This window comes from Ammospiza nelsoni, chromosome 2 (genome assembly GCF_027579445.1).
Source record: "Ammospiza nelsoni isolate bAmmNel1 chromosome 2, bAmmNel1.pri, whole genome shotgun sequence".
NCBI lineage: Eukaryota > Metazoa > Chordata > Aves > Passeriformes > Passerellidae > Ammospiza > Ammospiza nelsoni.
The window spans coordinates 105,419,378-105,434,454 of NC_080634.1; the positions used below are offsets into that span (position 1 = coordinate 105,419,378).

At 39.5% G+C, this 15,077-nt stretch overlaps 1 protein-coding gene across 1 annotated transcript in view; it reads left to right on the forward strand.

Moving 5' to 3' along the window:
• SMS (spermine synthase) overlaps positions 1-10,475 on the forward strand; it is a 41,214-nt gene extending 30,739 nt beyond the window's left edge. Inside the window, exons 10-11 of the mRNA XM_059494014.1 lie at positions 8,640-8,755; positions 10,066-10,475. Coding sequence (XP_059349997.1) covers positions 8,640-8,755; positions 10,066-10,108 — 159 coding nt within the window. The 3' untranslated portion in view covers positions 10,109-10,475. The remainder of the gene's footprint in view (positions 1-8,639; positions 8,756-10,065) is intronic.
• Positions 10,476-15,077: the final 4,602 nt, after the last annotated feature.

Genomic DNA, 15,077 nt, shown 5'->3' on the forward strand with positions numbered 1-15,077 from the left:
TGGAGCCACTTCCCAGTTGGGCCTGAAAAAGCAAAATAGTCCTCTGTAAAAATAGAATAACCCTCTCTATTGTGTTTATATGGCCAGGTTTTGGTAGTGGGGGGAGTGGGAAGAACTCCCTATGTCCAACAGAGGCACTGCCAGCTGGCTCCAGGGTGGACCTGTTCCTGACCAGGGCTGAGCCCAACAGTTACTGTGGTAGGGCCTCTGGGATAAGATTTTTGAAGGGCCAAAAGTTGCTGCACAACAGCCAGAGAGGGAAGTGAGGACATGGGAGAGAAACAGCTCTGCAGACTCTAAGGTCCCCTAAGGAGGGGCAGGAGATGCTCAGGTGCCAGTGCAGAAATTCCCCTGCAGCCCATGATGAACACCATGGTGTAGCAGGCTGTGCTCCTGCAGCCCATGAGGCTCCGCAGGGGAGCAGAGACCCAGCTGCAGCCCCTGGAGGGCCCCATGGTGGAGCTTGTGGATACCTGAGGGAGGCTGTGACCCTCTGGGAAGCCCACACTAGACCAGGCTTCCTGGCAGAACCTGTGTCCCTCCAGGGGACCCTGCTGGAACAATGGAAAACTGCAGCCCATGGAAGGACTCATGTTGGAGGAGTTCATGGAGGTCTCTCATAGGGAGAGACCCCACACTGGAGCAGAGCAGAGTGTGAGGGGAAGGAGCAGCAGAAATAACATGGGATAAACTGAGCACAATCCCCATTCCCCATCCTCCATCAGTGCAGTGGGGAGGAAGTAGAGAATTTGTGAATAAAGTTCACTCTGGGGAGAAAAGGGAGGTAGGGGAAGGCACTGTTAAAATTTCAGTTTATTTCTTATTATTCCACTCTGATTTGATGAGAAAATGGAGTTTATTACCCAAGTTGAGTCTCTTTGCCTGTGACAGTAACTGGTGAGTGTTCTCTCCCCAGCCTTATCTCAGCCCTTGAGCCTTTCTGTATTTTCTCTCCTCTTTCCAGCTGAGCAGGGAAATGCCAGGGTGTTTTTTGTGGGCACCTGGCACCCAGACAGGGTGAGCCCTCCACACCCTCAGACAACTCAACAGTCTGGCCATAGGATGAACAGATTATTGGGTGCTTAAAATAAAATTAACTGTGTATAACTTTGTTCAAATTACTTACATTTTAATGCAATTGGACTAACTGAAGCTGGCTACTTGGAGGATTGGTTTAACTATAGACAGAAGGTCAAGCATGACCACTACCAACTTTGGCAGCTTAGTCACACACTGGGAACTCATAAAGGAATTTGAATGTTCTGTTGTGTTTGCTATTAAATGCCAGTGGTTTTATCTCTGTGGAATTGGGAATTTAAGTTAATTTTGCTCCAGCTCTCTGCTTCCAGGATGCTTATGTTACATAGCAGGCCTTGCTGAAGAAATCATGTGCCTTTCAAGCACATGTTGTTTGTTGTGTTTTCAAAGTGCAGGACTCTAGTGTCCCCCAGCCCCTTCTTTGCATTTTGGTTCTCTAAATCAAAAAACATTAAATTTCATCAAGGAAAGGGACTGAGGGAATGTCCACTTGTCAGAGATCATCTTTGCTGTGGTGAGGAAATGCCATAGGAAAAATGCAGCAAAAGAATCGTTGTCCTGGTGACCACTAGCCAGCAATTACAGTTGTCTCTTCTGCCTTGACATTGTTTACTAACATTGAAAATTTCTGTCCTTTGTAGTCTGTCCCCTTACACCCTGAACAGAATCATGTGCATCTAGTAGGTTGTCATTTATATCAATGCCAAAGAAATGCTTTACCTGAAAGTGGAGTTGTGTTCACAGAATGCCTTCCTTTCTCATAATGTATTGCTGTCTGTCTAAATGCCACTGCTGGGAAAAATAAAGGGAAATGCTTGTCACCTCTTCATTGAGCTCTGCACAAGTTTTAGGAAATGTTCTGATCTGCACGTGAATTGTCAGCAAGCAGGATCTAGTGCTGTCTAACTCCAGATGGATATAATTTATCTGAGATTATAAAAAGAATTATTTCTGGCATGCTGCTCTTAACACACCTGGTGGTTCCCTCGGGATTCCTTCCGTGCTGATCCTCGAAGCAGTCTCCAAAGGCTGCTGCAGGATGTCCTGTCACCACTAGGTGGAGGCAGGTAACCAGTATTGCCTGGCAGTTCATGAACATTTATAGAGATTCTGCCTGTGGAAGGTTTTTCAGACTATTTATTTGTATTCCTAGGGGATACAAGAACTTATGTGGCCAATTTTAAGATGCAGGAGGGACTTCTTCCTTTTTTTCATCTCTGAAAAGATATAAAAGGGCAGTTAGTGGATGCCATTCTCTGCTGCTTTAAGTTTGTGTCTGAGTGTGTTTGGGGAAAAATGCCTCTATTTTCTCTGTGCAAATAGTAATCACAGCTTAGAACAAAAACTTGTATGAGTAGCAGCTGTGCTTTACACACCCTTGCTTTTCTAGCTGCATCATCCATACTGAGTGATGCAGCCTACACAGGATCTGCACGGAGAGACATGAGCTGTAGGGCCCTTAGCCTGCAGAACTTGCAAACTTGTCTGTAGGTTTGCGACTTGAAGCTTGTTTGTGAAAACTTGCTGTTAAACATAATCCCACCGCTCTGAGGTTCAATGGTCATATGGTATGCTCTTATTTCCATTCTTCTTCTGAAACTGGTGCTTTGAAGTGTTTAATGATATGATATGATGCCATGTCTGTGAGGTGCTTGGTCTTATGTTCTCCAAGGAGAGACAGAGGTCCAGGCTCCCAGCCATCACAGTGGAGAGAAATGGGAATTGATAAGGTTGTAAGACCTTGATGTATCCTGAGGTCCACTTTCATCTCTAATATACCTTTCTGGCAACTTGTTTTCAGACACTTTAGGTGTTTTTACAGTATTAGACTTTCTAAAAGTATGATTTTTATATGGTCCAGGTGATTCAATTCAAGTGAGTATATATACTTGTAGATATCAGAATGATACGTAGCTTTGGCTTTTGTTTTTCTGAGCCATCACTTGTGCATTCACAGTACCATGTGAGGATTGTCCCAAGAGCTGTGAAGCCAGATTCAGAGACTGGTTGTAAGGTTGTCTTTGAGTGTCAGTGGATTATGTGTAGCTAAGAAAATGCCTTTTTCTGTGCTAAGTTTTTGTTCTGTTGATCTAATCTTTTGAGGTTGAGAAGGCTGTAATTTTCAGCCTGTTTATGTAGTAGAACCTTTAAAAATACGTCTGAACAGGAATTTGTGACTTCCTGGTTGGGGTCACTCAGCCCAGGCAGAATAGAACCACAGACCACTCCCAGGTTCCAGTAAACAGCACTGACCCACTGAAGGCATCATGTGTCTCCCACACCAACATGTGGCCCTTCACTCAGCTCTCTCTTCCCGGCCACTCTCTAAATGTCCAGACAATCATCATGTTGCTCCATAGTTAGACTCCTTTTTTTGGCTGCTGTGTGGGCTTTCTAATTAGCATTTCCATTGAGGGAAGAGGATTCTCCATGACTGAGCCATGAAAGGAGGCTGGAGGAATGGCTGTATGTCCCTATGTGAGCCTCTGATTTCTTGGTAGTTTGAGAGACTTGAATTAACAGACATTTTCATTTCTGTATGTTATTGAGAGTTTAGCCAGTGGAGGTACTTACAGTTGGGTTTGCCTCCATTATTTCCTTAACAGCCCTCCCTGCCCCCCAAAACCTAAGCCTAGCTTTGGTGCTAGGTGTTTCATGCTCTCTGTCTTACTGCTCATTAGTCACTCTGAAGTGAGGAAGGATAAAACCCAACCATGGCCGTGTCCAATTCTGGCACATCATAATAAATAAAAATAGAAACCCATGCTAAACATAAAAATTAAACTTCTGTGGCATACAGTCACAGACAAAGGTGGCCCATGACAATGACATAAGGGGTAAGACATGTAAGAAATGGGCAAGTAAGGAAAAGGGGCCCTTTCACCTGCTTTCAACTCACTAGTTTGCTTTTTGAGGATTGGAAGAAGCATAGTGGCCTAAGTTCAACATGTAACCAGTTGACGGACACATCCACTTTATAGATGGGCAGAGTTAAATGGAACTTACAGGGTTAATTGAAACAATTCTTTTTTTGCTGCTTAGTTTAAGCAATGTTTTTTGTCTGTCCAGAACTGTATTTGTTATTTAAATTTGTTGTGCATTGTCCTGTAGTAACCTAAAATTATTGCTTGCACCTACAGAATTTATGCCTTGTGAGAGCCCAGAAAAATGCATATTGGGAGATGGGCATGAGCTGTTGAAGTGGGTGCAAGCACTGAGCAGACTAAGGATGCAAAGGCTGTGAAACAGCTCAGGAGCTGTCTAAGGAAGGTTTTAGAGATTAACAAATCTTAATCGCAAAGTTAAAACTGCCTCAAGTACTTTTGTGTCAGAAAGATGCATTTTAAGGGTAAAAAAAATTTATAATTCTCCTAGTTCTTACCTTCCTAGTTCTTACCAAATTGTTTGGCATGGAACAGAGATTAAGTGAGGGGGTCTGGGGAGAGGAGTTTGGTAAAGGCTTTTGTATATATTGAAAAATTGGCTGAACCCTGTGGGAAAAATAAAAGGAAGTGATTTTGCTTTTGAAAACGTGTAATTGGTGAGTCATCTGCTTTAAACCTTGTTAAACAACCTTCAGTATTAGCTATTGTTTCAGTTATATGGTGTCTGTGCAGAACAAAGAATGCATTGCTCTACTACATGGCTCTTCATTAGGCAGTGGGAGTTAAAGTGAACAGTGTTGCATTCTGGGCTTGGTTCCCTGTGGCATTTTGGTGATACTGGAACATCTAAGTGTGATTGACATTGTTACTAACTCTGTAGTCTTGGTTAATAAAGCTGGTCATGTTTTAAAGAAAGGTGTTCATAATACTGATTTTTTTCAATAAGCTTATTGAAATAAGCCTTAAGTTTCATAGATTTGATTTTTGGAGGGCTTAACTTTGTGTTGAGTAAAGCCAGATAGTTAAAAAAAATAACTATGCAGAACTGCAAAATCCTGTAATGTTTGTCCAGAAGAAAAATGTTGATAAAAGAGCCAGGTGAGTTGTCTGAAGCTTTAGGCAAGATCTTTATTTGGAGATTGGAGAGTTGTGGGTTTAAAAAGTAAAAATTGTTTTTTGGCATGTTCGTTGTATCTGTAATTTGTTTTCCATGGTGTCTGCAGAGATTTGTCTCTTGCTGAAGAAGGGAGAAATGATGAAATGCTGAAGGACAGTCTGGGAAACTGTATACTCTTCTATCATTGTGTATCCTGTTCAAGTTCCTACGTAATAGTGGTGTGCTCTGTAAATTACCTAGCAGTGCTCCTATTTGTGACTCAAATTACACACACAGGTTGTTTTTTAGTTTTCTTTTGCATTCAGTCTGATGTTGAAACAAAATAATATGTTTGGTGAAGGGCAGCTGAACCAAAAAAACCCACCACAATCCCCTGGATAATAACAGGTTACTAAACAAGTGCTGCAGCAGTCTGTTCATTGTGCTCAGTTTGTGTTAGTCTTCTACTTTTGACAAGTCTCGTTTCTTTTCTGATACCCAAACATTTGGGTTTAGAAACCCAAATTTTTATTAGGAAATTTCTATATACAGCAAGTCATTTTCCTTTACCAAATAAAAAAGTACTGGTTTGTTTGTGCAATATGACCAAGATGATAATCAAACATGTTTTATGCGAGTTCTTTTGAAGGAGTGCTTTCCCAAATATGATTTTTAAAAGATTAGGGAGTGATAGAATAGAGTGGAGTCATAGGATTTTGTGCTGTGGAAGGGGCCCACAACAATCATCCAAGTCCAACTCCTGGCCCTGTACAGGAGAGCCCCAAGAATCACATCATGTGGCTGAGACCATTTTCAAGATGCTGTGTTAGCATTTTTTTAAGTTGAAGTTTTCTTTTCTACTTGTGGAGACTTGAGCACAATCCTAAACAAAATTGAACAGGATGCAAAAAATTCAGAGGAAGATGAGTGGAATGAATTCTCTTTTCACTTCCTCTGGAAATAGAAATGTTTTAAATATGCTGTGAAAAAATCCTACCAATAAAAAGTAGGAAAAATAGTATAAATCCCAAAGTCAGAATGTACATTTTACAGTTTGGTTCTATTTACCATTTGATGTTGTTACATGGAAAAATCAATGTAAATGGAGCTGTTTAGAAATACTGATTTCAAATGTCACCTCTGCTTGTTTTAGCCTCTGCCTGTTGTATGATGTATAGAGCACAGATAGTACTTGTTCAAATGCATCTTAGTTCCTTGCTTTGTGAAAATTAATTTTCAGCTGCATCTGTGTGCATGTAATAATTTTAAGGCCATTTAAAAAAATCTGGGAGCACCAAAATTAAGCTGCACAGTAAAACAAGTCTTGCATAACGCCCCTGCTCCTGGATTTAAAACCTTTGCAGTGTCTTAGCAGAGCAACACAAGGTGTGAAACAAAGGCAGTCAGACACTTGGGAAGCATTGAGTAAGTAAGTCCTTGGTGCCTGGGGTCCTCATTTCAAGTTAGAGGTCCTAAAATACAGAGTAAGATGTGAATGTAAGGGAGCTGATTTTTGATTAGATCTAGTGTTTTCTGATTGAGCCATCTGCATTCTTTCACAGTCAGGAGCAGGTTACACATGTTATTGAATGGCAGGAGTGAATGAGATGCTGCATTCAATGGTCAGTTAAAAAAACCCCCAAAATTGTGTACTTGTGTGTACACACAAACACTTCCCAAAGTCATTCAGAGCAACAGGAAGATGCTGTCATTCTGTAGATAGAGGCTCTTGATTTAGACTTCTTTCTAACACAGTTTCTGTGCCTTGCATTTCTTGCTATAATTTTGTGGGACTTTGGCTCTTGTGCTGGATCTTTAGGAACTGCGTGTATTTGTTAACATAAAAATTTCATTTTTGTTCTCCTTTTTATCTTCTTTGGCAAACGTTTCTCCACTAGAAGTGGTAAAGCGTGTGGGAAAGCTGAGAATTTTATATATGTTGAGAATAGCTCTATAAAATGCTAGTTAATGCTTCTGTATCTACTGATCAGAAATGAGAAGAGGAAAGGAGGGTTTGTGCTAGATCACAGTACAAGACATTTATACTACATGCTAGTAAACCCAACCACTAGGGGAAGATGGGGACACACATCTCCTGAAGATCTCATCCTGCCCCACATGTGGCCAGACTGGCACATACTGTGTGGGCAGGAGAGATTCACAGTCATCATATAACCTGCTGCTGATGTGCAGTGTTATAGCATGGCTGGTTTAGCATGTTTGGGGCCTGTAGGTAGAGCTGAAGATTCCTCAAGAAAGTGGTGGAAGTACAAGACCACAATTCAATTCATTTGGGTGTCAGTGTGCCAAGGGCCTGTAACAGTATCTCCACCTTGACCACAATCACAGAATATATTTTCTCTGTGCTGTGCCACAGAAACAGTACCCTTCTTTTTGATGAGTCTTCTTTCAGTGCCTCATACCTGGAAAAAAACAACTTGAGTGATTTGTAGACCATGCAGTGGTGACTGTATTCAACTTCACTTAGTTTCAAATTAGTGTCCAAATAACTTGTATTTGCACATTCTTCCTAAGACTGTTGGATTTAAAGTTATAAAGTGTTTGCTTGTCTACTTGGTTATGTAGTCAAGAAATTTGACAAAGGTTTTTTGATTGAACTTACAATTGACTTTTCTTGCTTTGGGTTGTTGGTGTTTGTTCAGTCTGGTGTTCTGGTGAGCTCACTGTAACCACTAAATCTTCAAATGTGTTATGGATATGGAGAATTCAGACTTCTGATTAGAGCTTTCTCCATATGGGCACCCCAGGTATATTGCAGTAACTTCTGCTTCTTATTAATACTTAGCCTGGGACAAGGTATTGCTGGCAAATAGGAGTTGCTTAGGGGAGAGTTGGGTGGGGTTTTTTGTTTTAATTTTTTTTGTGTGTGTGGGAGGGAGGAGGATGTTTGGTTTTTTTGAGGTTTTTGGACTTGCGATTTTTGGGAGGTGGGGTGTTTGTTTCTTGGGGTTTGCTTTTTTTTTAAATTCCTCACTCAGTCCTTGATGTTGTTTCACCCCAAAGATAAAAAAAGTATTGCAGGAAAATCTTATTTTTCAGAAGCATGACATGTGGAAACTCAAGACAATGATGTAGCCCACAGCCAGAGAACTTCTATATAATTTAATGTATTTTGTCATATTGCTTTGTGGAAGAATTTGTTTAAAATTAATAGGCTATAGTTTTAAAAAAGTTCATTTAAACCATGTAAGATCTAGGCAATGTTAAATAACTGAGAAAAATCTGGATGTTGTAATACTGTTTACTAATAAGTTTAAGCAATTATAAAGAAAATGGTAATGGAGTAGATGTTATAGGTAAACAACACATGGTGGTCTGTTTTAACTGGAAGCCCTCATACAATGATTGCTTCTGCTAATGAGAATATAGATAATCCCCCCCATACTTACCCTGTCTTGAAAGGATACAAATTGTTGTTTGCTGTAGGCAGAATGAAGACAAGCTGTTCAGTGTTTGCATTGTAAATATTAAATATGAAGAACAGCATGTATCTGGTTCTGAAATATGTGGGAGCCTTGCAGTAATGTCAAAATGTATATGTTCATCTGAAATTCTGCTTATTTGCTTGATTGTGACTGGGATTTTTTTTTTTTCTTCAGGGAAACTGTATCAATCTGACTGATGCCTTGACTCTGTATGAAGAACAGCTTAGCAGGCTTTATTGTCCTGTGGAGTTTTCAAAAGAAACTGTGTGTGTTCCCTCCTACATGGAATTGTATCCTTAAAGACTGAGGAAAACTGGAGATTGTGTATTAATAAATCAAGCAAGCATAGATTGTTTGGAGGTAATGTACTCAAGCAAAAAGGCAGTTCTGATGTAAATACTTAATGTTTTTTTCATAGTAAACGAACTGTTGCAGTTTTATTTTGAGGCTAACTGTAGGAATTATTTTCTAAAAGTGCTATAAATTCATAGCTGGTAAAATGATCAGCACCTTTCATGAATAAGCTGTATTTTTGTTAATGTTTTGAGTGGTGTATGTGATATAGGATAAATTGTGTGATAAAGGTAATACTGCCTGGCAGTTCTGACAAGGCTGTATCTTCTTATTTTCTTTTCTTCTTTTACTAAAATAAGAAACTAACTTCATACAGATTAGCATGATCCAAATCTTTAGATATTATCTGATAGAGCTATTCTTGAACATACAGTTCAGACTTTACTTTTAAGGCTGGGGAATGGGGAAGAGTGATTCCCATCAATAATTACTAGTTAGTGTTACTGGAAAAAATATTCCAAGTAGAGGGTTATGCATATTCTCAGCAATCTCCCATTCCTAAATATAATCCTTCAGAATTTCTTCAGTTTGTGGGTGGTAAGGAAGTTATGTAAGGAGCCTAGAAGTTTAAACTTCAAGCCCTTAGTGTGAGAGGGGCATTTTGAACTGCTGTAAGGTGGTTCTGCCATCTGCATTTGCCTTGAGTGTTTACTGCTTTTGTGGGATCTCCCTGGAAATGTTCCTGCAGAGTGAAGCCTGCTCTGGCTGTCTCTCTTGACAGGAAACATCTTTTCACAATCTTCTTATTCATAATACATTAAGCACATGATACTGCCACAGCCTTTCTTGTGTTGTGTGTGTTCATTCCCCTCCCTCCTGTGTCCCCAAGCCTGGTAGTGCTCACTGCTGCAGCCCCCAGACTGACCCCGTGCTGACCCCAGCCAGCTCCTCCTGCTTCTCATTATTGTCAGCTCTTTGGGAAATGCAGATTTGACCTTATTTTTTCAAGTCAAGAGAATGTGAAGGATATCAAGATACTTGCCCTTAAAGATTACAGTTTCAGAGAAAGTGGTTATTTTTGCCTTTACAAGTGCCAGGCCTTAATGGAATGTGTATGTGTTTTGAAGAGTAGGCATCTTTGATCTGCTGAGTCAAGAAGAGAATCCAGGTAGATATCACTTTTGAGTGTTTTCCCTGCCCTTTATGAGCTACCAGAAGTTTTCAGAATTTAAATATAAGTAAAAAGAACTGCATTTTAACTGTGTACAAGTGTTGCCTTTTTTCCTTAACTGCTTACTTTCTCCAGATGGGTATTCTACACAATTTGGAAGAAACAGACTAACATCTGAACATCAAGATTATTTGAGATGATCCTAAATGTACATGCTGCATGGAGCATATAGGCCTGCCACATGCTGCATATTGGCATCTTGAACCTTTAAATTATATGCTGTAGATGATCCTGAAACTTAGTCATGCTATTGATTGTGAATTCTTTAAATGTTTTTTATTATTATTTTAATTTAAAAGCAAATGGAAAATGTATATTTTGACGAGCTAGGGTGTTATTTTTGAAAGTCAACTTAGATGAATAAGCAGCAAAACTATATAGCTGCTGACTGCACTGAACCTTTAGAATGTGATCCTTTTCATTTTTTTGTAGATCTTCACAAACTGGTTGATTAAAAAAGACATCTTTAGCATTTCATCCCTGAAGGAGGATGGAGTTTTTGTTGGTTTTGTTTTTCCAACAGATTTTTCATTTATGGTGCTTTTTAAAAATGGGAGAGGGTTTTGTGTGGTTTTGGGTTTTTTTTAATGAACACTGCAGTGCTTCCATATAGAGAAGAGCATAACTAAAAAAGAAAAAAAAATCTTGTGGGAGAATACCCCAAGTCCTTTGTTGCAAAGGGAAGAAAGCCAGTCTTAAATTTTTATTTACCCTAGCAATTCATCATTGCTGTAATCTCTGCTGCAGAAGAATCTTTGGCCTTTTACCTCCTGGATTTTTTTAGTTGCTGCCATATTGATTTGGATTCTGATATGGATTTCACAGTAGCTTTGTACTGAAGCATGAAGATCAAGTCTGGGTTTTCATTCCACCATGGTGCAAGAAATTGAGTGTAATGAGGTTCATGTGGGCATATCCTCTCCCCAGCCTTATGGGAAGCACTAGATTTTTGAAGTAAAATTTGGCTTAGAGGATGAAGAAATGTGGGTGTGATATGATCTATCTTTATGTGCACCTGTACTGGATGTTTTGAAGAGTGTGTGTGCTTCAGTAGGGTCAGTGGCGGTTGTATTGCCACAGATGGCCCATATTGTCTGAGGCTCTTGCTCAGTTAAATTCACTTGCAGTGTAAAAATCAGTAGAAGCTGGGGTGCCTTGTAGTTCTGTTCTGGAAGAAAATGCATTTTTCTTCAGCATTTTCTCATGCTGTCAGAAGTTATATTTTTGTAAGAGTTTGCTATCTAGCAACTAAAATATTTGTGCTTAAAAATCCCACTTGAAAGGAGGTGGAAGGATATGACCAATATGTGCATTTTTTACTTTTCCAAGGTAGAATAAGAAGTGTACTGTTTCCCTAAACACTCTAATCCTGAGCAATGATGTTTCATTCAACACCCATATCAACATTTTCTTAGTTTTATTGGAGAGAGTTGATTTGCCCCACCAATATACTGTTAATGAAAACAAACAATACAAAAGCTGTCCTTTATGTTTCTAAACCACTCATAAAGAAAAATTTTATTGCATGCCACATATATAAACTCTTCATAGACTCTGAGTAGCCTATGCAGAATTCCAGAGTGATACTCAAAAATGTGCCAAAATTTGCTTTGTCTTTGGCCTATAATTGGTCTAAATGTTTTCAGTTTGGATAGCCAATAGAAGCATTTTTCAGTCTTACTGATTTAAATGATCTCAATTAATTCTCTAATAGACACAGGGTGCAGTTCTTCCATGGCCTACAGCTTGTGAATCACTGAATACTCCCAAAGAACAGAGCTTCCCTCTAAACAGAATAAAGTTTCCTGTATTTCCCTGAGTGTTCTAGGTCTGCTGTAGGCATCCCGGAAAATAATTTGATATTATTATCTGTAGTCTAATAGAGACTCTTAATTTATGATCCAGGACTGCAATCAGTTTGTCTAGCTGCAGATGAATGCAGATACCCTGTAAGCAGGTGTGTCCATAACTTTGCAAGCATGAATATTTCCATTGGTTCTTAGTGTGATTAGTCATGTAGATGAAACGAAGCCCACAGGGACAGAGCTCAGAGCATCTGTGTTCCTGGGTGAGCTTGGCAGATGTATAAATCAGTCACAACAGGTAGGGGTGGTTGAGTTTTTAGCAAGGAATTTTGTGAGCTGGAAGATGACTTAATCTGCTCTTGTACCAGGGCTTGTGCTTCCCTTTGGTGTCGCTGCACAGGGAGCTGCTGGGTGTGCAGGGATGTTCTGGAAAGATTCCCAGAATGACCAGGGGACCTGAATTGCATATTAATAGCTGAGAGACAGCAGTGCTTGCAAACTTTTCAGCTAATAGGGTATGAAGAGAATTGGAAGAATTTTTTCTTTAACTTTTTTAATGTAGTGTTTCACAGTGATAGATGCAGTATAAAGCAATTCAGCAAACACTGAACATTATATTTTTTTAAGTTGCTGAATTGATTCTGAGCAAATATATATACACATTGTTAGCCTTTATTTATTTGTTGCTGTAGTATAGATTTTTTTTAAAAAGAAAAAGAAGTCTGTGTTAGAATTTTCAAATGCAAACTGCTATAGCTGATCAGTTTTCCATGTTTAAGGGCATTTGGGAAATGCCTGTGAGTGCTGCACTATGTATGCAAACAGTTCCCAAGACATGGTTAACATTAGAGGTTTCTTAATTATTCTTTGCACTAAATGCTGCTTCCACCTAGAAGTTCCTGACTGATAATAGTTTGTGCAAGGAGAAGATTGCTGGCATTGTATCTACTGCATCAGTGCAGTGCACGTGTTACAATAAAGGTACGCTGTCATTACTTGTGTGTTTGAATTGTTAAATCCACTGTGGATTCAGTGTTCAAATGACAGAATTGATGGGTATGATGCATACCATTGTACCTCCTTTTTCCTTGTTCCATAAAGGTATTTCCTGGTCCTTTTATTGAGTATCTTTTCTGTCTCAGATTAATAAATTGTTATTTTCCATATAATAAATGCTCAGATAAGATACTCTGTATATGGAACAGCACACTGATATTTGTAATGGGGGGGATCACTAGAGGCTTCAGTGATATTTGCCTAGAAAGAGTTAATTTTGTGTAGAGCATTTTAGATGTGAATTCTTTGAAGGTCTCTAAGTGGAAGAGAATTTTTCTGCTAAAGTAGTAAGTTGGCTTTGGGGGACAGTGATTCATTGTATGGCACAGAGAAAAGACAGGCTTAGGAGAAGTCAGTGTGACATTGAGAATGATGGAAACTGGCACAGAAGTTTAGGAAACAGGGAGAAGGGCACAAACAGAAAGGGCACATCAAAGAAGTTATTAGCCTTACCAAATCACACCCTATCATAATGTTATAAATGAAAGAAAGACATTACTCACAGAAAATATAGAGAGATTTACATGAATTCCAGCCAACTGGAAAAGAGAAATATTCGCATCTGCATTAAGTACAGTGATAGCAGAAAGCTTGCTAGTAGGGAAAAAGAAAGGGGGAAGGTTTAACTTTGAGGGGAAAAAAATCTTACACATAGACTGAACATAGAATAAGGGGTAATTTTGGAGTGCCTGCATGCACAGTAGGGAAGATAGATATCTTGGGTTTTTATTTTTGCTGTTTGAGAGTCTGAGGTGTTGACAGCTTGCTGGAGGGAACAAGGTGAGGGGATGGCTGAGAGGAAGAGAACTCAATTTCTTATTTTAATTGAGGAATAGGAGGCTGCAGATGATGTTGCCTGTGGGTAATAGCAGAGAGCTGACAAACTTTGCCCACAGAGAGAAGAGTAGTTGGAGTCATTAGAGATGCCAAGGGAGCAAGTGAGAGTAGTAGCAAAGTAAGCAACTGCTGCAGTGATTAATAATAGCACTGAGCAGCTCAGAAGTGCCTTTTTGAAATGTGGAATGTTGTAGGAAGCTAGGAATGAGGGATGTGGAATGGGAACTGGGAGGATATCAAGAAGTTCATACTGTGGTCATACATTGCAGTGAACTTGAGCTTCAGAGGTAGAAGTGGAGAAGGTGTAAAGAAGGAAAAGTAAAATGTGAAATTGATTTCATAATTGGAAGTGTGATGAGAAGTATTCCTGTGCAGTGTCAAGAGCAGAAAGGATGCAGGGGCAAGAGGCATTAAGTTGAAAAGGAACTGAGGAAATGAGCCAGGAAGAGGAACCAACAAACAGGACAGCACAACAGATGTGGTGTGGGGATTTGGGGAACACATCTGGACATACAAAAAAGTGCCAGTCACACTGCCCAGCCTGTCCTCTGATGGTATTGGATGGAGAAGGAAGAGAAATTGGAAACATTTGGGGTTTTTTTGTTGTTGTTGTTTTTTCTAACTGAGTAATGAATGCAAGATGTCTTCTAAGTATTTTCGGAGGAAAAGAGCTTAACTGCTGGAAATTAAATGAAGACTAAAAGGAAACTTCAGATTAAGGAGTGTTTAAGGGTAGACTGATTACTGAAGCAAATAATTACAAACTTCATGAAGTCCAAAGGCAGGGCAGCTGTGGGATTTAACTGTCATGGATTGTCACTGAGCATGGAAGGGAGGTAGGTAGAAGATACTAGTGGTGTCTTTGCTGTCTTCAACTCATGCAACTGGAAATGCTGATCAGAACTGGCAAATGTATGATAATAACTAAAAAGCACTGCTACAGCCATCTGACTTCAACATGCCATGATGACTTTGTGTGTTACTTGAGAGGAAATTCTTATCAGTGATGAATGCACAGCACAATGTGCCATATTGCTGTGCAGCACCCAAATATAAAAGTATTTTATTGGTGTATAATGGAAACATCTTAATGCAACTGTTATTGTATAGGCACAGAAATGCACCAATGGAATAAAACACTGGTTTTAGTAGATGGGAATAACAAAGATGAGTGTGTACAGCTCTCTGAAGCCTTTGGTTTTTCTGGTAGCTGCTAGTGTCATCTAACACTTCCCCGTTTAACTTAATTATCAAACCTGATAGCATTGATTTTTAAAACTATTTTATGCCATGCTTTGTCCTGATTCTGCTCTTAAGCTCCTCACTGGACATTCTGTGAAATTACTTCCTAGTGATTGGCATGTCTTGTAACACTTCGGTGTTTTCAAT